This window comes from Poecilia reticulata, linkage group LG8 (assembly GCF_000633615.1).
Source record: "Poecilia reticulata strain Guanapo linkage group LG8, Guppy_female_1.0+MT, whole genome shotgun sequence".
NCBI classification, from domain to species: Eukaryota; Metazoa; Chordata; class Actinopteri; order Cyprinodontiformes; family Poeciliidae; genus Poecilia; species Poecilia reticulata.
In genome coordinates, this window is record NC_024338.1 from 7596810 (window position 1) to 7619283 (window position 22474).

Genomic DNA, 22474 nt, shown 5'->3' on the forward strand with positions numbered 1-22474 from the left:
GGCTCTGGACTATAAAAATGACAAACTTAAAATGAGGTCATGTTCATTGTACTTGGTCAGTTTTTTTTTGTTTTTTATAAAGGAATAGCCCCCTAATAAAGCTAAACTCTCATGAATCTGCAGCTCAAAGTTAGGATATGTGATAAAAATGTGGCTCAAAGTTGCTCTGAGCCACCAGTTTGTAAAGAACGGATGGTACCATGAAGCACCATCTGCTGCTTTCATCAGTGTCTCCTGAACAATCGTTTTAACCATGATAATCCCTGATCTGCATAAAATGGAAATAAATCCATTTTGTTAGTATTTTAATGTTTGAAAAGGCAATAAAACCCACGTGGTTCTTTACAGATTTATAAATTCATATTCAGTTTGTCAAAAGTTACATTAGGAACAACATCTTGACAAGATACAGCATCTGCCATGAACTTATTTTTGTTTTATTCTAGTGAGTTATGTTCCTAAAATTGGAAGACATTTGATAGCTGGCTGAAATCTGCCACATGAAACGAAGATAGAAAAATTGTAAATGAAATTCTTATATGTGAATATACATAGTTTTATATTAGTTATAGCAGACATATTAAAGTGATAGAAAACCTAATGCAGTTTCTTCCAATTAATTTAATTGCACATAATTATCACGGTACTAACCCATTGTTTAAAGACTTCATGTCCTATTTATTGTTTGTTGTGAATGATGTACACTCGCAAACTAAAGACTTTATTAGTCCAATTTTGTCGTTTATTAAACGTTCAGAAGTCACAGCGCCTGCAGCGAAAGTAAACAAAGGTAAAATAACCTGGACAGGTGATCAACTCAAAACCACTCGAACCTTTATGCTCTTTCTCTCTTTGTGGTTTAAGCACACCTCTGTTGTATCTCTGTTGTTTAAGTTGCCGTGACAACCGCCTGAGTTGCCTGGAGAAACAACTTCTACACTAAACAAAATTCATTTTAATGAACTAGAAAATGTCTGTAGAAATTTAATCGGGGCCTGTCAAACTGTGCCCGTCGGTTGGAACCCATCGTGCTGATGCTACAAATTAGCATCAATGCTTTGCAGATGTTGATGGATCTGTGTTGAATTAGTCCGATGAAACAAAACTAAATCGGTGATTTCAGGGACCATGTAGATATTTAAGCTGTGTATTTTACTTTTTTTTTTTTAATTTGCCGATGTAACCAACTGCGGGACAATTTTTTTCATTCAGTGTCTCTTATTTTCATTATATTCCTGTGAAATGATTAATGGATGTAAACTTCGCAGAGTATAAACTATGGAGTAAAATTGGTTTTACAATTATTCAATAATAAAAAAAATGTGGTCAAAACTTTTGGAATTGTAACAAATGTATTGCTTCAAACAAACAAAAAACTTCTCAATTAAAAATTAAATAGTGGTCAAAACTTTTTGAGCTGTAAAGTTTTGTTTAAAAAAGCTTTTTTTAATTATTAAAATCACTAATTTTTGCTTGAGATTATTTTTTTTTATTGTAAAGTGTGAAAAGTGTGGAGCGAAACAAATTCCACTCCATAAAAAACATTCGAATACCCTGTTAAGAGCGTGACGGCTTGACGCTCCTGCGCGCCCAATCACTTCTTGTCTGAAGCCTCCTGCTTGCGCGAGCTACACCTCCTGGCCAATGAGAGGCCCGGTGTGGGCGGAGCCTCCGTATGTTTGGGTAAAAATGAGCCAACTGTTATTAGAAAGCTCAATTTGTCGCTCCTAACAGCTGAATAAGCGGCTCTACATTAAATATTCAACTTACAGCTAAAACATTTACAGCCGTCACGTTTCAGGAGGATGAGACCAGCAGCTTAACTAGTAACTGCTTGCTTAGTTTTATTTTATTTTTATTATTTGTCCATTGAGTCTCACAGCAATGAAGTCATCGACAGAAAACAGCTTTCAAATTGACGTCCTTCTGGATAGATGCGGGGTCGCCTGCAAATACATGCTCATCGTTTTCAATATCATCTTTACGGTAAGTCTGGCTTATATGAGCATAAATAAAAGGCTCAAACGTGTGAAACATCACAGTTTGAGTTACATAGAATAAGACGGAAAAACAATCAAAAGGTGAATTCATTAATTTGATTTAAAAAAAAAAAGTAGAGTTCAGATTTATCAAATTTTAACATATTTAAATACAGGCTAAACTAATATAGTAAAATGTCAGTACTTTGTAACTTGTTTAAAAATGTGGAGTTTGTACATTATGATACATTTTTATTTTAGACATTTCACCAGTAAAGCAGAATAAAAGTAAAACTTTAATATTTTCTAAGTGCAAATGCAATATCCTATTACAAGATATACAAACTCAAAAACACCACAAGTTTGGTTACCGTGTCTGAAAAAAGCGTATGACGAAGTTTGGCTTGTATAATCGTATACATAATATGTACATAAACACATATGTATAAATTCATATGTGTATTTTATGCCCAAGCCATACACAGTGCTTTAATTCCCAGCTAAATTCATCTCCCTGTTCATTCCTGTGTTATCGCGATTCAGCACAGAGTGAAATATTTCCAGCCTTTTCTTCTTGTCATTTTGATGGCTGTGCCTTACAGGTAATTCAATGCCTCAAAAAATATTATTCAAGACTTAAACATTGATGTCTTCACCTAATCAGCTTATTCAATAGAAACACACACAGAGGTTTCCTGAGCCTGAAATGGTGAGTCTGGGTCAGCAGGCTACACAGAGCTAATTTACATCTTTTTTTAAAGCCACAGTTTTTATTACACTTAACTTCCCATTAATATGCTTGGTTGTACAACTGTGAGAGGAATCTTTCTTAGTAATGTGTGTCAGCTGTCTTGATTGCGTAGCACCATTCTGTATTTAAAATTAAATCATTTTTGGAAACAGTTTTGGGCTTCCCTGAGCTATAACTACATATTGCTTAAAATGCATCTCTCTGGATAAATATTCTATGCACATTTCTCTTTTTAAGTTGTGTTACTGACAAAATGTCAATGATCTGTTGATGGTCTAATATCTTAAAATGCACCTGAACTAACGGAGGAAGTAAAATTCAGGGATTTCAACGACGTCTTCTCTCTCTTGTAGGTTTTGGGGTTCGCCTCTCTAGTGTTTGGTCTGTGGCTGAATTTCCAAGGTAACTCCAGAGACGTGTTCAATGTAAACGATGACGACAAAAAGAGAAGCATCGACTCCAATGTCTTTCACACAGGTCAGTAAATAAATGAGTCGTAACCGTAAAGCCTCTTTGTACATTTGCATCGGACTAAATGAAAAACATTTCCTGTTTTCTACCTCACCAGTCGTCTACATCCTGGTAATCCTCGGCTCTGTAATGGTGGCTTTGGGGATTTTTGGAGAGCATTCTGCCTGCAATGACAATAAAATTGCTCTCCTAGTGGTGAGATTTCTTATTTTTATTAAAGTCAATATTCGGTCTGAAGGGTAAACTATTATTGAGTCGGGAAGCAATCTTATTTTATGCTACAAAATGAGGTTTACATTTTAAAAATATCTACTTCACTTGGGAGCCAAGTAATTAATCACCATTTCCTAGTGAAATTAAGATTTATCTTATTTAGCAATTAAATTAAGATATGAAATCTAACTACCTTAAGAGAAACCCCAAAGGAAATGAGACTGAAGTATAATTAACATTAAAAGATGTCTACAACCTGTCAAATGTTCTGTTAATGTCTGTATTTGAAATTTAAAATCAAGCATAACCTGTAATACTCAATTCCTGATGTGACCTTAAGAGGAAAGCTTGGGAAGTAAAGAAAGAACTACCTTTTAGTTTATCTACCAAGGAATAGGAGAATTAATGCAAAAATCGATTTTCTGTCATTTAGAATCAGTCTGTGGTGTTAAATTTGTCTTGGAAACTAAATTTGGAACGCTAATCCACAACTTACAAAAGTTGTTGCCTTGTCACTTTAAATAAATAGAAATAGGTTCCAGTTGGGGCTGCACAGTGGCACAGTTGGTAGAGCTGTTGCCTTGCAGCAAGAAGGTTCTGGGTTCAATTCCCATGGAGTTTGCATGTTCTCCCTGTGCATGGTGGGTTTTCTCCGGGTACTCCGGTTTCCTCCCACAGTCCAAAAACATGATGTCAGGTTAATTGGTTTCTCTAAATTCTCCCTGGGTGGGTGTGTGTGTGTGTGTGTGTGTGTGCATGGTTGTTTGTCCTGTCTGTCTCTGTGTTCCCCTGCAACAGACTGGCGACCTGTCCAGGGTGACCCCGCCTCTCGCCTGGAACGTTAGCTGGAGATGGGCACCAGCAACCCTCCTGACCCCACTAAGACAGAAGGGTGTACAGAAAATCTACACCCCTTTTTAAAATGATGGAGGTTCCAGTTGTGTTTACATTTTCAAGAAGAGATTGTTCCAAAACAAATCATATCTTTCAGGCGGGAAGCAGTTTGTGTTTAGTTGTACCAACATGCAGAGTATTTTAAGGAAAACAAAAGAACAAGTTGTTCATTCTGTTGATCCATGTTGCTTAGAGTATCTCGTTGCTCATCAGCGTCACTGAATTCAGAGGCTCTGATCGAGGCCGTTGTAGACTGAAAACTAATGAAAACTGAAATTAGGAAAACATTTTTAAGTGAATAAAAACTAATGGGTGAAAACTAAAACTGGAGTTAAATTGTGTGTTTCTAAAACAAAGGTTTATGTCAACTGTCAACAAATTACGGCACTACATAATGTGCAGGGCACTACTTATGCTAAATGGTGACAGCAAGAGTTGGGAGAAAACAAAACAGTTTTTCAACAATTGAATATCTTTGTTGAAAATGGCAATCTCCTGTTGAGTATTCGTTACTTGATTGATGTATTCATAATTCTCCACCTAAAGATTGCAAGAAAATAACAAAGCTACTACTATAAAGTAAACCTCCAAGATTATCCACTGAAATGCACAATGAAGTTGAGTGGATGATGGGAGGCAGGCCTTCTCGTCCAACATCAGTGTCTGACCTCAGAAAAGGGTTCTTGAAAGAACAGGCTGGCTGGAGAGCCATCAGTCCATCAAATCAACACATTTTCATTACGGCCTCAGACCAAAAGAGTGGATGGTTTGTCTTCTGCTCAGTCTAATGTCATGGTGGAGGCCCTCACTCCTCCACAGAAAAGTACTCAGATTTCATGTCAAGGTTGAGCTCAAACATCACAGATGATTTGACTGACTCCAACTGTTTACTAGTTTTCCAGTAAGATCTGCTGTATTGACAGCTGTTACGGCCCTGGGTTGTCAATTTTCAAACCACAATTTTCTGAGTCATCAGGCTTTAAATTGTTCATTTTATCCTTTCATTTCTCTTCAGTACTGCGTCTTCCTCTTCCTCCTGGCTGTGGCTGCAATCGCCATAGGAGCGCTCGCTTACACCAGCAAGGAYACGGTAAGCAGGAAAAGAAAGAACAGCAAACGTCTTCAGATGTTGGTAAAGATTCAATACTTCTTATTCTAATCATTGAATTGAATCGATAAGGTTGGAAGGAAGTTTGGAGAGTTGTACAGCGACGTATATAAACTCTACGAGAAGAATAAAGACGAAACGGTGGCTGCTACTCTCAAATTCGTCCATGGTTTGGTAAGCACTCACTGCATCGGTAGAAAAACCAAAACAGCCTCATTTATTTAGCATTTTCCTTTTAATAAGTTCAGTAGATCTAAACTGGTTGCATTCATCACTTAATGACCACAACCTTTGGGTTCGAGAACTCAAAGAATATATAAACTATAGAGGGAAGAAGAAGAGAAACCATCAGATTTAAGGAACATGTTCCTTTATAATTCAGGACTTACTTGTGAAAGGTCAAATACAGCAAACAAATCACCCGATAGTTGTTCAAACTTAAATTTATTGACATAGTTGAATACATTTTGATCTCTTAATGTTTTCCTCCATCTCCCCTCTACAGCTCCAGTGCTGCGGCTTGGCCGGAGTCCAACTAACCGAGTTGGTTAAGAAGACTTGCCCGAAGGCGGATGATGTAACGAAGCATGCCAATCCAGCAGTAAGTTGGTGTTTCATCAAAATACTCCGTCATGTTTGGTCCAGACTTTCATCATGAGGGCAAGTGATCCAGAGACTAAAGCAAAGAAAACCACAACTGGTTTCTACTTCTGTTTTCCACAGAAAATAAAAATACTCACTAGGTAGAAATATCACAATAAATTCAGCTGGACGATAAATTGTCACAGACGTCACTGTGGTAAATGGGAACATTGTTTTACCAAATTGGACCATTTTCAGGTGATATAGTAAAGGCGTAATAATGCAAGAAGACATTCTCAAAGTTCAATGAACATTTAACACTGGAACTGGGAGACAATTTAAATATCTAACATAAGCAGAAAACAAAATTTTTCAAACCAAAAGTTTTTGGTAGAAGACACAAAAAATAAGGATAAAATCACAAATGGAAATTGAGCTTGTTTTAATTTATGGCATTGAATCATTATGACAGGTCTACTACTGGACACCCTAAATCTTTAGTCATTTCTAGAACAGTCTATGTCAATTTCTATTCTGGGATTTTAGATTTTTAGCCAAATTACAAACTTAAATCTGATCAAGATGCTGTTTAAAGGACCAAACAGGCTGATTAACCTAACGAGGCTTAAATAAATAATTTCTGTAAATTACAGAGGGATAAAAATCGTCTCATTTTCCAAAGCAGATGAAATTTGTAGGGATGCAAATGTTTTCACAACTCTGAATAGACCCTTTAAAATATTTCATGTTTATTAGAGAAACATTTTTCCTACACCGGTGTATGTGGAAAATATTTTCCATAATCTAATTTCCGTTTCCACAACCGACCGTGGGAGGAAGTGGGGAAAAGCCTGAGGAAGACCCAAGCAGCGGCAGGGACACCTCTGAGCACCTTATCCTGGAAACTCCTAAATCAAAAACGTCAAGCGTTACATCTTCTCTTTTTCAGCGGACATGCCAACAGAGCATTGAAAGCTTCATCGACCAATGCGCACCGCTGGTGACTGGCGTCTTCGTTGGAACCGGAGCTCTTTTGGTAGGCAAATTCTGCCCGTTTATTTAGGGAAAAACATTTCACCTCAGATACAGCCATGAATAGTCGACTGTTTGACTCATGCAAAAATAAACAAGTGTGAAACTTGCATTCAAGTAATTCAGTTTGCATCGCAAGCAGACGAAATGTTCCACCGACCTCAGCGGATTGTTTTAACCCTTGTTTCCTTCACAGATCACACAAGTTGTCTGCGCCGCCCTGTTCAGTTCAAAGATTCATCGGGACTCTGAAGCTCCTCAGTAAATTATTCAGACTCTCTTCGTGTCACCCCTCTGGTGTCTGAGCTGCTAGTAGTTTTCATCTCCGATAGGTCTCCATCTCGCTGCACGATTACAGAAGCTTCCTTCAGGCCAAAGAGTTGACATGAACTTTCTTCCACCGTTTCTTGTTGCACCTGAAAGTCTGCAGTTTTCTGAACCACAAGGCTGCAGGGAAGGCGGCTTCAGGACGTGTAAATGCATCCAACAGAGAGCCACCACCTTTTAAGGCTTGTGCTACAGGAATCATGATGCCAAGACGAGAATTGTTGGAAGCAATGGTTGTGATAAGTGCCAAAGACAAAGTAGTCTCTGATTGAGAAACGCCAAGAAAAGAGACGATCTGCTGAAGTACAAAGAGAGAGTAGAGCCGGTGCAGTTTTCCTGTCTAGTCCACCAGATTTTTGGGACATCCAAGAAATGCTTAAAAATTTAGCTGTAAATAAAACGAGTGGATTAAAACCTACTCTAAGATCAACGTCTTCCAGCCAAGTCTGGCAAAGATCCATTTAGAAAACAGTGGAAGTAGTATATACCAAGAACAGAGAAGTTTAGGGTTCCCACACGTAGAAACAGAAAAGTTCGTTACTCTCCAGAGTTCTCAGTTCTTTGTGTTTATTTAAAATATAAAGTTCACCATGAAGTTATAACAAAAAGATTCAGGCAGAGTTGGAGTCGTGCTTTTCAAAGTTTGCGTTATATATCATACATTTGTATGTCATTATTGTCCACTTAGGGAAGTTTCCTTGCAGCAAGGCGAGAGAAAAGGAAAATCAACATCGGCTAAACAGTAAAAAGTTTATGTACAAATATCGATAAAAGCCTGATTACATTTTAAATCTGAATAATAGCCTGGCTAATAAGATCTTTTCCATCTGTTGGTTCTTGATTTGGGCTGCCTGAATCTCTTCCCAGATGGTAGAAGCTAAAATTCACCATGAAGTGGGAGATTTGGAGAGTAGGGCAATGTCTTCTTTCTGTAGAAATCTTTTAAAAAGGTTTCTGCTAAATCAGCTCATCTAAAGTCTGTAATTTTGTGGGCTACTTTTACAATATGCTTGAACCCGTTCTCGTCTCCGACTGAGACCGTCAAACCGGGTGAGTAAAGCGAGGACAAATCCAGAGAGCTACAGAAAACGATCAACTTGGAGTCTTCTCCAAAAACGAACCAAAAATGGCTCATAAATGTCGGCCTGAGAGCCTGAGGTTCTCCTCAACCTGTGGCTGAACAGGCAGAAATAAATTGTAATTTGAAGTAATTAGCTGATTTCAGAACATGATCTGAGCCGTTTTGCTGTATGGGTAAAGTCTGGAAATGAACGAGTATTTGTGAATAGAAAGGTTTCCGTTCTATAAATGTGCAAACAAATGTAGCGGTGTGTTCGTACTGGAACAAACCACTGTGGCATGCCGTTATTAAAATCGGGGCTGAGAACTCTTCTGTGTAAGAGTATTTTTACTTTGATCGACATCATTTTACTCCAACTTTTATTTGTTAACTATGTTGCTTTTAGTTTCTGTATGACCACCTTTGTGGGACCTGAAAGCCACATTTAAAATAAAATGTATTTTAACATGTAAATGATGGAAACAAACTACAAACGGCTGTTTTCTTCCATGTTAAAACATGTTAATTTCATCCAATTGCAAACTGAATGCTCACTTTGTAAATCACAGCCATCTAATTAGCCTAGTGTTGTAATAATGGCGGGTATTTCTATATACACACCTTGTTCCTACACTAAACTTTTTAAAGGTGCAATGGAGTCCCTAAGCTTTTCAGAAAAAGTATATTAAGTTTTATTTTTGTTTCAAGTGTAACAGGACTGTCAAGGAAAGTTGAATTATGTCCAAATTTATTCTCCCCCCCCCCTCAAAACAGACAATTTGTACATTTTTTTTGATAAAACACAGAAATAAGTCAAATGTGTAAAAGTGTCTTTATTTCATCCAGTTACATCAGTGTTGGGACCTGCAGAGATAAAATAAAGCCATGCTGAAAACAAATAAAAGGTAAAAACGGTGCAAAAATAAAAACACTTTCAAGTCTGAGCTTTTTTTCAATAGACTCGTTTGAGTAAGGAAAAAAATGCAACAGTGGTTTAAAATGTATAGAGTCGTATAGTCATCATGTATGAAGGATAAATAAACACAAGGTGCAAGGTTTTAGTTTTGACTGGGATGACGACACATGCAGACCACAATATAATAACTGACCAAGAATAAGAGCTCTGCAGGTAGAGAAGTCACAATGTGCAACAACCTCAAAGGTTGTGAGACATACTGAAGGACCAGACTACATAAAGGTCCTCAAAGTTGGAGCTAACAGTTTCCGGACTCTAAGCTGTTTTTCTTTTTGGTGAGGCAAACCAAAACATTACATAGTCATTTCTGTTTCATTCCTTGACACCAGTAGTTAAATATTGAACTGGTTAAAAAAAAAAAGTTTTTAAAATGCGCAAGCAAATTTCAGCTGGTTAAAATACCAGGAATAAAAAGAAACTAATATGTAGAAATGTTGTAATCTGCAGGGAAAAATGTGTCTTATGTTGGTTTTTTAGTGATTGGAAAGAGTGTCATTAAAATATTTGTAAGGAAAAATCTTGAAGGATCTTCATAGATTAAACCTAAAGCTCTACATCTCTTACCATTGTTGCAGCTCACACCACAGTCACCATAGACAGTTGAGCACAGTTCTGTGTGGCACAGGAAGTAAACCTGATGGAAGGAGAAAAGGTTTTTACATTACGATCATCTTCTCATGGTGCTGCAACATAATCCAAGGTCTACCTTCACACCAGAGTAAGACTTTATTCTCCCTGACCTGAACAGTTTACTGTGACTTGATTACAGCAGATTTGGAAAATGTCACCACAGCATGTTTCCCTGATCTTATCCAACAGTTTTCACTATGAACAGCAGTAGAGGATCCAGGTGACGGGGTCTTCAGGACAGAGCGCTACGTGTGACTGAGCATGCAAGCCTATGTCCATAGCAACAGTGACCAGGTTGCATCCACCGCAGGCTTGTGCATGAGGTTTACCCTACTAGAGATGCACCAGTTAGACGGATCTCATCTYAACTTTCACTGACAAATTTCTRCAAAACAAGCAGAAGTTCAAAGGGCAGCAATCTTTGGAGTCATTTTTCATTAAATAAAAATCAGTAACTTTCTCCAATAGATCCAAAGTCAGGGAGCTTTTCTCTGAAAACCTACAAACAATAAAAATCCTACAGGATCCGGTACAGATGCAGCCAGATTAAACCAAAGAAAGAGTTATGGGAACCATATCTATAATACTTATATATACATCTTATATTTATTATTGCTCATCTAAATGCTTTACATCACAATACTGACCTTTTTGTTCAGGGTCAAAACTAAACTGTAGTCAACGTAGTTTCGCAAGTTTCACCCATCTTTTTATCACTTGACTTGTGATGCGAAAAAGAAAAAAAAAAGTGTTTCATTGCAAAATAAAGCCATTTTAATTCAGCTGAAAAACCACCTCATCCTAAAACAACTGAAAAACTAGAGTTTTTTAGAAATCGATTGCAGTAAGCGAGTTTATCTTCATAATTTCAAGTAGGGCAATTCTATGGTTAATGGAAATGCAGCTCCACTCCACCACTAAAACCAGACATGACCTTCTGGTTTGTTTCCGTCTTTGCAACAAAGTCTTACTCTGGTGTGGATGAGGCCCAGAGGAAGAGGAGCTGGTTCTGTTCCTACCTCTGGGTCCTCCAGTGCAGCTGCCCCCCCAGGAGCCCTGTAGGTGTAACCCGCTGGAGGCAGGGAGGGGAAGCTGGAAACTTTAATCCTCCAGATGTGCCGAGGGTCAGGGGAAGGGAGCAGCTGCGACACACTCTGGCTACTACAGCTGAACAGAGACACTATTAGCGTTCCAGCCGAGCTCTTTATCTGCAAGGTGTCACACGAGTGCAAGCGGCCACAACCCGTTCCTGATGTGTGCAAACACCGTACCGGTGATAAAACAGCATCCAGTAGACATGTGGGGTCAAAGTGTAAGCCAGGCAGGAGTGAAGCAGGAGCAGCAGGGTGGGGTCTGCAGGCTGCAGCAGGCTGAGCTCCACATGGACAGAGTCACCCTGCAGGAGGCTGATGGGCAGCTGAGCTTTAGGGTGGAAGCTGGAGAAGGATGCATCTGTGAGACAGAGGGGAGCGGTTTAAGAGACGCACAAGGATCGCGTGTTACGTACTCGTTTCTGGTTATGATGCATTTGTCAGATTGCTCAGAAATATGAGGAAGTGCCAACAGAAAAAAAAGAATTGGCATATTGGTCACAAAAACAAAGCTGTTGGGTTCATCACTAAAGAGGGATATCATGAACTAACCAAAATCTTTTATTCAAAATAAAATACGTTACCATTTAAAGATATTGTACATGTAAAAACACTGGAAATGTTGTGTACAGCATTAAACATTTTCCTTCTGGAATTCAGACATGAAGTTAAGAGTAAATATTTACAAGGTTTGTTAACATACTAAAGAGAAAAAGTTAAATCTAGATGCGTTTCAGTTATTGGTGTGAAACTGGAATGAATTTATTTTTGGTGAGCTTAATATGGCAAATTATATAAGGCTTACACTGTCATGTAAATGTGTATTGTGCAACAAATATTTTTATATTTAAATACAATCCATGTGAATATGGATAGTAGATGCCTTTCATTATTCACTTAGTGTATGATCAGGTAGCCTATTTTTTTGTAAATTATTAGTTTGTAAAATAGATTTTTATTTTGTTTTCTTTTTGGAATTCAAATTTATTCACATAAAAAGTTAATATGAAAATCTGAAATCTACTACAGGTATTAAATTACTACCCTAATAATGTGAGAACAGCAAAAGTTTGTGTGCTTTTCATTACAAAGCAAAAACGTCAAGATGTGCATGAGCAGTAATGGGACTTTTCATGAGTCGGATGGAGAAATAGAGGCGTCACCGGTTGCTATCCTCAGAGCGACGGTGACAGCAGACGGTGGCGGCTCAGCGGAGGGCCTGATGTCACCTGGACCAGAGGGGGCGCCGCATCCAACCGTCAGCCTGCAGGAGGACAAAGTTAAACAGGGAGGAAACATCTGGCCACAGAGCCAAAGCAAAAATCACACATCATTTCCACGGCGACAGACAGATGATTTTTGTTCATTTCCCTTCACAAGCGTGAACAAAAAAAAAAATCCACTTGAATAAATTGAACATGACACTGAACTACCTAGATCTCTGCTTCACAGAGCAGTGGAGCAAGGGAAACGGTTTCAAAAGGTTACAGGAAGTGGTTATTGCACCCAGGGTACCAAGAAAGTGCAACGTGTTGCGATGTGTGGGTGAAAAACACTGCACAACATCCGCACTACATCAGCTGTGAAACATGGTTGCAAAATAAGAATAAGATCTACCAACTAGGAAATATTTAACAGAGTCACAATGGAACAGTTTGGATCAGTGGAGCCCAAGTTAGTTTTATACACAAGTTTAATACTTTTAAAGAAAGCACAGACATCTTGTAAAACAATAGAGAGGAAATCCTGTAGGACTGGACTTGGGCACCACTGGTTTACATACTTCTCAAGTCAGAGTTCAGATATAAAACACTTGAACATTGCCTCCTAGATGTTCTCCGTTCAAGACAATCATTTTTCAGCACCAATTGGACAATAAAATAAAGTAAATAAGTTGGCTCAGTACGCAAAGCTGGTAGAAAATCCAGTAAGACTTGTACCGTCAGTGACTCCAAAAACATACCGACCCAGAGAGGCTGAATGCAAAATCCAAGCAACACTTCTCAGCTTTAACATCTAAAAACCACAATTTCTTTTTTCCCCAATTATGAAATTGTGAAATTTCTCAACATTTTAATCCCAATTAAATCAGTTCAACATAGTAACGTTAACATGACTAGCATTGGAAAAGTTCAACAGGAGGAAAGGAAGTATGCTAATGCTTTAGTTGACAGAGTAACTTGACAAAATTAACCACTTCAAACTTTTAGGTTTTCGTAATGTATGTCAGCAACCACAGAATCTATTAAGGAGTGGGCGGTAAGCCAATCCTTTCCGAGTGAAATCGTTAAGATAAAGCCATTTTTATGTCGTCATCAAAAATGCAAATATTTCCCCATGAAGCATTCCAACAGGATGTGGACAAAATATGCAACACTAAAGGATTGTTTGCTATGCAAAAGTAAACCTAAAGCAACCCGACTGTGAATGAAAACTTAGACACAAAAGCGATATTATTCAGAACAGAATCAACTATTCAACCCAAGATGCACTTAAGAGAGCGACTGCTAACCTTACAGGGATGAAACCTCTGTCCGATAGGAGGCCGTGAACTTCTGCCTGATGGCCCACGCTCTGACCAGGCATCTAAGAAAAGAGCAAAAAAAAATGCAGAATAATAATTCACTATGTCTCTGGAGTCAAGTTTGGATTCAGATGGAAAATTATTCAATTTTAAAGTTTGAGGCTGAATCTCTTAAAACACAAAATTCCAGTTTCCCAGCCCATCCTGTAGTCATGCGTCATTTCTTTCAATTTACAAATGGACCTGAAATTAGAGCATCATGGAAATGATTGTTTATTTCTAATGGTAACCTCAGATTAACAAGAGATTGTTTTCCTTTCCTCTATTTTACCAGTTTAAGATCTTTATAAAACTCATTATTTCAGGAGTGGCTCAATACAACTTGGCACTGAAAACATCTGCGTGGGAGTTTCTGAAGCATTGACTAGAGCTACAGTTCAAGTTTATTTAATCGACTTTAAGCGTTTTTAAGAGCTAATGTTAAAAACAAAGCAATCATTTTGTACATGAGTTTTCTAGACAGGCTAATTTCCAAACCCAGTACTTGACTGGAGCCTTTTTTTTTTTTTTTTAAAGACAGCAAAAATAAAACTAAAAGATTCCCATCATACACACACAGAATCCTTGTCACTTAACATGCATGAAAATAAACAGAGTACCAATTATCCACCACAAAGTAGTGCGGTATAAATCAGTGTCACATTTGTTTTAGCAATCATTTCACCTGGGAAATGAAAAAAAATCTGATCCATTAACATTTTCATCCCTGTTGCTTGTGCACATTTCCTGATCCACACTTTTTCCTTCCACTCAATTTGACAACATGCCTAGACAAAGCACTCTGAACCACCAACTTCTTCAACACTGAAATATTGTAGCATTTCTCCCTTATTCAGGATATCCTGCTGTATGAGGGACAAATGCCAAGTCAGCATTCTTTGATTGCATAAACCAGACATAATTTTTTCTTCATTAATCTGTTTCACTGATCTTATGCAATACTGATTTTCATTAATTGCAAGCCACTCATCTATTCCAACAGAAAAAAAAAAGAAATCAAAATCGACAATTTATAAATTAATTTGAGACCAACAGAAGTGTTTCTTACACGTTTGCAGCCATCCGGGGGAGCAACGTGGACGTCTGGATCTGAGGAAAGCTTCTGCAGCCTGCAGGGAGCCTTCCTGTCCTCAGAGGAGGGAGCAGGTGGGGCTGCTGAGGGAGTAAACAAAGAGTCAGGCACAGCAAAGACAAAAAAGCCCAGCGCGGCCATCTGTTGACACAAAGGTCATACCTATGAGACGTAGTTTAGCATAGGGCCTCAAAGTACGCAGAGTTATTACAAATTAACTTCAACGTTTGTGTTCGAAACAACCCTCAGACTAGCTCAGCTTTTGGTTTCTAGGTTTTGAGACAAGTACCAACAAGGTAGCTTTTTTTTTTTTTCTTAGACGGTAGAGGTAAAATGTGTGAACGGCAGCCAAAAACAGTTACTGCAGTAAATATCTGAAACGGGTCCAAGGCAGCAGGGTGGGGCGGGCCGTTTGGGTTAGTCATACTCTGATTACATATGTGGAGGGGAAAGAAAGACGGGGATGAAAACAGGAATGATTTTACTTGATTCATTTTGTTTGCTAAAAACATCCTCATAAATCCTTATGGGATGAGTAACAACTAAACATGATGCCTCAACGCTTCAGGACACAAACATGTAAGCCAGAGATTTTCTGGTCAGATTTTTACGTTTTTGGCCCGATACTGAAATAAAGCAAGATTTTTTTACCTTTATATTCCCTCATCAAAAACATACCTGGAGCGTTGTTTTGATCCATTTATACATTCATTTTCCATGGTAACCATTCAGGGTTGCTCATAAAATGCACCACCCATTTTCCCAAAGCTCCGCCTTTGAGCTTCAGTCTGCAGCCGAGCCCCTTCAGACTAGCGGCAGCAGCAATTGGCAAAAACCTGGTGGAGCTGCAGGTTTGCTGAGCTCATCATACAAACTACAGCACTCCTAAGAACGGCTGTAACGGCATAATGAGAAGCTTTGTTGCGATGACGCACTGAAGGAGGGGTGTCAGTAAGTGTATGGAGTTCTTAAAGAGGCAGAGGCTAATTTCAAGGCATCATATGGCTGTGGTATGAAGTCAAATTTATCTTATGGGCATCTTCACACCAATAAAACTGGTACTCTGTTCAATTTGGGACGACTGTTGTAATATTTGTTACATTTCAGCTAGTGTGGTTCACCTTTACACTGCACTGTGTCAAATGAAAAAAAAGCAGTGGAAAAGTCTGCTCCCCTTCTCACCTGTGGCGGCGCTGCACCAAGAACTACTGAACAAAACGACAACTTCCTTCTTCACAAAACGTAAAGTAGAGAGGAGTCAGATTTTAGTGTTTGTAGGATTTCTCTTAGAGTTCACCTCAACCGAAACACCCAGAAAACATTTCCTGGTTATGCATGGTGCATTTCCTGATTCCATCTCTACAGCATTTTACTGTTAAAAAATACAAAAACAAGTATTTTAAGCATAAACAAACGATTCCTAATGAGATCATTTACCTTTCATGTAGTCACCCAGCTTCTCTTTAAACCCACTGTGGTGCCAAGCAACATAGTTGGAGTAAGCTGGACTGAAGGCGCTGGAATGACGGCCGTCAGAAGCACRAGGAAACCTCTGCAGGTCACTATAATCCACATTTGGGGAAAGCAAAGATGTAGAGTCTTTATCCGAGTCTTTACCTCCTGGAAGGTGGAGCTGCTTGTAGTATATGAACAGCTGAGGCAGGTAGTAGTGGTGGTAGTAATAGTAGTAAGGGAACGTCAGTCTGCTGGCGTACCCTGGTTCAGAGGGGGGAGGACTGGCTTGATATCTCAAGTGCGAAGGTTGTTGTACCGACGAGGATTCTGACAAAGCTTGACCCAGATGGCTGTAGACGCCTCTCAACGCTTCTGGTGCGTAATACTTCAGGTAGTAGTTATAGTACGGATGGTAGTAGTACTTGTAGGGATTTGCGTTAAACATGAATCCTGCAGTGGGGAACACTGGTTTGTCAGGAGGAACTGCTATGGGATCTGGTCTTTCTGGGGCTGGAGTCACGGAGGTAGAACGTTTGTTGTCTTTGTCTTGTAGCTTTGGTTTTGAACTGGACTGAACATCGGCTTTCTCCTTTTCTGGCTCTGTATTAATACTCTCAGGATTTAAGGTTAATGAAGATGTGTTTGTCTTTGCAGTCCAATCTAGATGGAAAAGCCCCAGTCTTTTCACGTCACCCTTTACAACATGTGGGTAGTAATAGTAGAAAGGAAACCGATGAGTAAAGTAAGGTGAATGAACTGCTGTCACTTTGTTCTTTGTTTGGGCGTCTTCAGGTGAAGAAATCCAGGTTGGTCCCTCTTTCAGACCCTCAAGCTGCTTGGTTGGAGGTTGATGGTTCTGAGAATTGGAAGAGGTTTGTGATCTAGGAAGACCCGGACCTGGGCCCTGAGGTGTGCCAGGAACAGGAATCTTTGGGTGATGGTAGTAGTGGTAATAGGAGCTAAAATCATGGCCTTGATGGTGGAAATGAGGAGCTTCCACCTGAACCGGCAGAGCTGTAGAGGAGAAACTATTCATTGAGACATCCAAGAGAGGAGCTACTTGGTTCTGCTTTTGGTCTTTATGTAATGAACCCAAACTAGACAACTTTTCTTTAGATGAAAGAGGTTTTTGGGTCATAAAGTTTTCATGTACATCTTTAAGAGACAGGAAGGAATGGTCTTGAGAGTTCAGTTGGGAACTAAAGTCGGCCATCGGAGCCACAGAAAGAGGAGTAGGAGGGCTGTAGGTGTCCTGTTCTTTATTTTCAGAGTAACTATGGTGATATGTTGGGTGAGGATAGTAAGGTGGAGCCAAGTAGAAAGGCGGCATAAACAGTAAATGTCTGAGGGACTCAAGCTTTGGTTTTGGCAGCTTTCTGGTAAAATCCGTGGGGCTGTCAGCCAGAGGCCGATGGTCATCTGAGACTTCTCCAAAAGCAGAGTTAGGACAAGCCAACATGAAAATCTCCTCCCCTAATTTAAGCAGAAGTGTGTTTTTTCCATCCTGAAAGAGAATTTATTGCAGGTTCAAAAAATAAAAATGGTTCAATTTTGTCACAAAGCAACAATTATTCCTGCTACTGCCAAATTACCACAGTACTTTGGTAATATTTAAACTCAACTCCTTTGAGTTTAAATATTAAGCGTCATTCTGTAAGTATTTTTTGTACACATTCAAAGAATGAATACTGCCACCTCCAGGTGGGAGCTAGTCACTTAAATCCAATGCTTAGCTATTTTTGTGGACAATTTACATTTAAATGAAGGCATCTGTTAATTTTACAACAATTTTTGTCATTGCGAATTTGCAAAAAAACTGGAGAGACTGACTGGTAAACTTTTTTTTTTTTTTTTTTTACCTTTACCATTATACCACAAGTGATGAACGGCACGGCGACGGCCGTCTCTGCAGCCAGTCTGTTCACAGTGTAACCACACTGTTCAGCCAACAGCCCCAGAGAAGTCCATTCACCCCGAACTGTAGTGGGGCAGAAGTGTAACCTGATATTAGAATAAAAAGATCATGTTTTTTTTTTTTGAGTGCTTCCCGATTCTTAAAGAAACTGTACCGTTTATATGCAGGTTCTCCACAGCAGACGGTCCTCTGAGTTTCACCGTCATGCCGTTGGGGGAGCAGCAGAGCGAGGACGGCCCCTCGCCTCGAAGGTGGGGCCAGGAGACTGGGCAGGAGACCTTGACGGGAATCCCCCTCCACAGCAGAGGCAACACATAGCCATCAACCTGAGGGGAAGCATTTTAATAATGTGTCCAAAAACAGGATTTCACACACAGAAGAATCTAGCCGGTCAATAAATCAGAGAAAGTCTCCACCACACCTCTGAGTCATTACAGCTAAAAACAATGAAGGTCAAAGCTTTGGTTTAATAACTATAAACTAGATGAGATGATGTGATTTGTGTAGGAACTAAAAAACAGCAGCATACCTCTCGAATGACGTGGCAGGCGTCATACTGAGCAGTCAGAGTGAGGTCTTTCCAGGAGTTTTGAACGGAGTAACCACACTGCTGAGGCAGATGGAGCAGGGGCGTCGATGAGCCGTTCACTGAAACACAGTGGAAATAAATGACGGACAAAGTTTACAGTTTTTCTGGATTACTTTCAGTCAGCTGTTAACTCAAACTACACATTTTCAAAATGGTTACAGAAGCCTCATCATGGTAAGACTGATACATTTTGTTAGAAAAGAGTCCAACTGTGGCAAAACATTTTAAATATGAAGCAAAAAACAAACATTACCCTAAAACAACACAGCTTGTTATTGAGACATTCTCCTCAATAACTGCATGTTGGACAACAACGGAGTCCTCAGCTTGTCATTGTAGCCCATTATGTTGCTTTCATGCCAGTGCCATGTCATCTTACTACATGGGTTGTGTTAATGTTCGTTCTCAAAGAATTTGATCCAGAATCAGAAATGCTTTGATGTACAATTTTGATTCAAAATGTATTTTATCTAAACTGGATGAAAACTGTAAATATTAGATAAAATACTGCAAATAAAAACCAAAATAAAAATCAAATTAAAGAATCAAATGCCCAGTAATTACTCATCTTTCTTGATCTCTTTCATAGATTGTGGTGAACGACAACATAGATGTTTTAAGGCCTGCAGACTGATCACTGTAGTTGAAGGAGTGTGAAGGAGGCAATTTCATACTGATGTGACATTTTTAATAGCAAACAGGTGATTTCGGGAAGATTAAACCAAGGAAGCATGGAGTGTTTGAATGACATCTGTGTTAACAGTTTTGGAAAAAACCAACGAGACAGAGATGAACGGAGTCAACCCCAGTTTCTCAAGCAGGTCAAAGTAATCAAGAAAAACTACAATCCAAGTGTGTACGGTTTAATCTCAACTTTCTAGCTACTATTCTGGTTTCCCAAACTGGAAATGTGATCATTCATGCAACCAGGGGATCCTTTTTAAGAACACATTTGGCTAACAAAGCAGTTACAGGCAACAGCTCTATCTCTGCAATAAATTGGAGAGAATGCAAGTCTACAGCAGTTACACCCTTCAGCTACACGAAAGTCTTTTTAAAAGCTTTAAGCAGTTACCACAAAATCAATGGCGACAATAAATCAAACTCAAAACCTTTGGATGCAATGAGGGTTTTACTGGTGTACCAGTATATATTTGGACAGTTTGACGACTTCCACCATCTTTTATGTCCGTAATTGATCCAGACTTCACCGAGAGAATGAATGTCAGCAGGCATTACACTTTCCCTCCGAACTAGGTCTGTAAACACAGTAAGCCCGTTTTAAAGAAACCCAACTTGGACTCCTGTCAGTCCGAACAACTGATTTATTTTTAGAACAATGAATATTTGGCTTTAATCAAAACAATAACATTGTTTGCTTAGATTGTTGGTAATGGAAACTTTAAAGACATTAAAGTCTGCTTGTTTTTCCTCATTCTTGAAAGACTGACAGAAACTCCATGTCTGTTCAGTCAGAGTTCCTCCAAGCAGACAGAATCACTTCTTATACGAGTTTTCACTGAGGTTTTAACAGGGAGTCTGGGAACCAACATTTCTGCACAGTTCAGCAGTATTACAACGTTTCATTAGGATGTTGACAAAGACCTTCAAAGCCTTGAAAACAGAGTAATCCATCCTTATCTACAAACCCTCCCCACATTCCGGCATTGTGGAAATACAGCTGCAAAAACCAAAGTGAATATATTTTATTCCAAGTTAAGATCTAGACAGCATCGAGCGGAGGACAAATCTTGTACATAAGACTTTTGTTTGGAACAAAGAAAGGCCTTAATATTCCTGCCCAACTTTATCTTTTTACTCAATGCTCAACATGCACTGACAGAAAGAGATAAAATAACCAAACGTTTGTCCTATGACACTCTTGATGGGTTCCACCTCAAGCACAAAAAGTGTAACAATTATTGGAGAGCTGGAACGTTTTCATCCTCTGTACATTCAGCACCAACCCTAATGAATGAAATAATTCCCTCAGCGGCTCAATTTCACTTCAGAGCTCACCAGCGTCCTGCTTTGGAGCAGAGCCAGGTGAATACATGTCATCTCCATAAAGGTGTGCCAACACTTTAGATGTGGATTTATTCCTTCTAATGTTAATGTTTGACATCAAATATCCTGGTAAAGAAGAAAAACTATCTTAAAACTGATATTGGTAATTTGTCAGCCCCTTATAGAAATAATCCACTTTTACCTCCTTAATGCCTAAATGGTTTAGCCAGACAGAAAGATGAGGTTAAACAGACATTTTCACCTCATTTTTAACCAACAAAACCCTTTGAGAGATCCTTAGAAAGCACAGAGAATTACTGCACTTTAATAGGAACAGCACAACTCAGGTTATGCTGCCCCCCAGTGGCGGCTACTTCCTGAACCCCCAAATCAGGCATTTGTTCATTTTCATCAAAATCTGTTAACTAAATTTTTAGCAAAATACTGAAAGAAATCTCTACGGAGGCCCTTAGGGGATTTTTTTTCTTTCGCAGTTATGTATAGATCAGTTCATGTGGCATAATTTCATACTGAAAATCTTTCTTCCACAGAAAGATTTGCATGCATGTTAATATCTTTTTCTTTAGGATAGAAATGCACCACAAACCTATGACAGAAACTTTCCAGAAAAAAATACATCCAAACTATTTAGACAATTTCTGAGTTATTATCACTGGGTAATGAGTCATCTAACAGTTTTGATTGCATCTCTTTTGTGTCGGTATGAATGGTTTAAAGAGATGTTTCCATCTCAACCTTTCACAGACAGACATAAACATGCAGAGAATAAATCGATTTTCAATCTGATTTTTGCACCAAAGAGTTGAGAATAAACAGTGAGGCTCTTTAAATGTGTATTAAGAGGGAATGCAAAACTTATTGCAAGGGAACGCAAAAGAAAAATTGTTTCCCTGTAGATCTGATGCTTGTTTGTGATTTTTTTCTTTTTTTAAATATTAGTGTCAGGATACAGTGAGAAATTTACAGTTTTCCATATGAGCAGCCTGAATGCTGCAGCTCTCAAACTGTTTTTTCTCAACATCTCTTTCCAACTGGACTTCTTTTATTAACTCTGGGAGAATGAAACAGAACGTATTAAGATGAGGGACAGGATGAAGACCGAGCCTCACCGTGGTCCAGCAGCAGCTGTGCGGCTCGTTTCCTCCTCGCAGTCAGGGTCATGGCGTCTTCTCCACACTCCACTGACGGCTCCAGCTTACGCCAGCTCTCCTCAGAGCCGCCAGCATGCTGACCGGCGCCGCTCGCCCGACTGTCCAGAGTCTGGACTGGGATACACAAAACATCTGAATACGTCTGGGGTGGAAAGGGAATGCAACTGTACGTCTCCTAATTGGACTGTTAAGAAAAATTATGTAATCATGAAACAAGAGAGGTTAGCAGACATGAAGGAGCGCCTGACTGACGGGAAACATGGCGGCTAATCACAGCCAGCTGTGTTGGAAATTTAGACTAAAGTACAAACAAAAAGGAGAGGTTGCAGAAGCAAACATACAAGACAGACATCAGTGTCCCAATGTGCCTTAAACTAGAAAAATGCTAAAACACAAACCAGGTTCAACAACTTTAAAACAAAACTAGTGCTACATCAGTCAAGTTTTCAGTCTTAAATAGAGTACAAAGCGTTTGCTGGGATGAAAATTAGTTTATGGCATCATTAGTCATAGGCTAAAGTCATAGTATGACTAATGATGCCATAGTCATACTATGACTATGGCAT

General features: G+C 39.1%; 2 protein-coding genes across 5 annotated transcripts in view; one reads left to right on the top strand and one right to left on the bottom strand.

Moving 5' to 3' along the window:
• The first annotated feature begins 1468 nt into the window (after positions 1 to 1468).
• Positions 1469 to 8951, top strand: LOC103468418 (CD9 antigen-like). The gene is made up of 8 exons (XM_008415498.2): positions 1469 to 1986; positions 3084 to 3207; positions 3299 to 3396; positions 5324 to 5398; positions 5489 to 5590; positions 5922 to 6017; positions 6948 to 7034; positions 7227 to 8951. Exons 1-8 carry the CDS (start codon positions 1885 to 1887, stop codon positions 7293 to 7295), a joined length of 753 nt encoding a protein of 250 aa, XP_008413720.1. The 5' UTR covers positions 1469 to 1884; the 3' UTR covers positions 7296 to 8951.
• Positions 6004 to 22474, bottom strand: part of LOC103468416 (uncharacterized) — an 18486-nt gene continuing 2015 nt past the window's right edge. Inside the window, exons 2-13 of one of the 4 annotated variants that reach the window (XM_017306069.1) lie at positions 21867 to 22022; positions 18670 to 18788; positions 18295 to 18466; positions 18091 to 18203; positions 16208 to 17729; positions 14747 to 14853; positions 13627 to 13700; positions 12278 to 12378; positions 11295 to 11475; positions 11043 to 11190; positions 9958 to 10027; positions 6004 to 6092 (exon numbers count right to left, since the gene is read on the bottom strand). In XM_017306069.1, coding sequence (XP_017161558.1) covers positions 6034 to 6092; positions 9958 to 10027; positions 11043 to 11190; positions 11295 to 11475; positions 12278 to 12378; positions 13627 to 13700; positions 14747 to 14853; positions 16208 to 17729; positions 18091 to 18203; positions 18295 to 18466; positions 18670 to 18788; positions 21867 to 22022 — 2822 coding nt within the window. In that variant the 3' untranslated portion in view covers positions 6004 to 6033. Of the gene's footprint in view, positions 6093 to 9049; positions 9282 to 9957; positions 10028 to 11042; positions 11191 to 11294; positions 11476 to 12277; positions 12379 to 13626; positions 13701 to 14746; positions 14854 to 16207; positions 17730 to 18084; positions 18204 to 18294; positions 18467 to 18669; positions 18789 to 21866; positions 22023 to 22474 lie in introns of those variants that run through there. The other 3 variants (XM_008415496.2, XM_008415495.2, XM_008415497.2) reach the window with 3 other exon arrangements.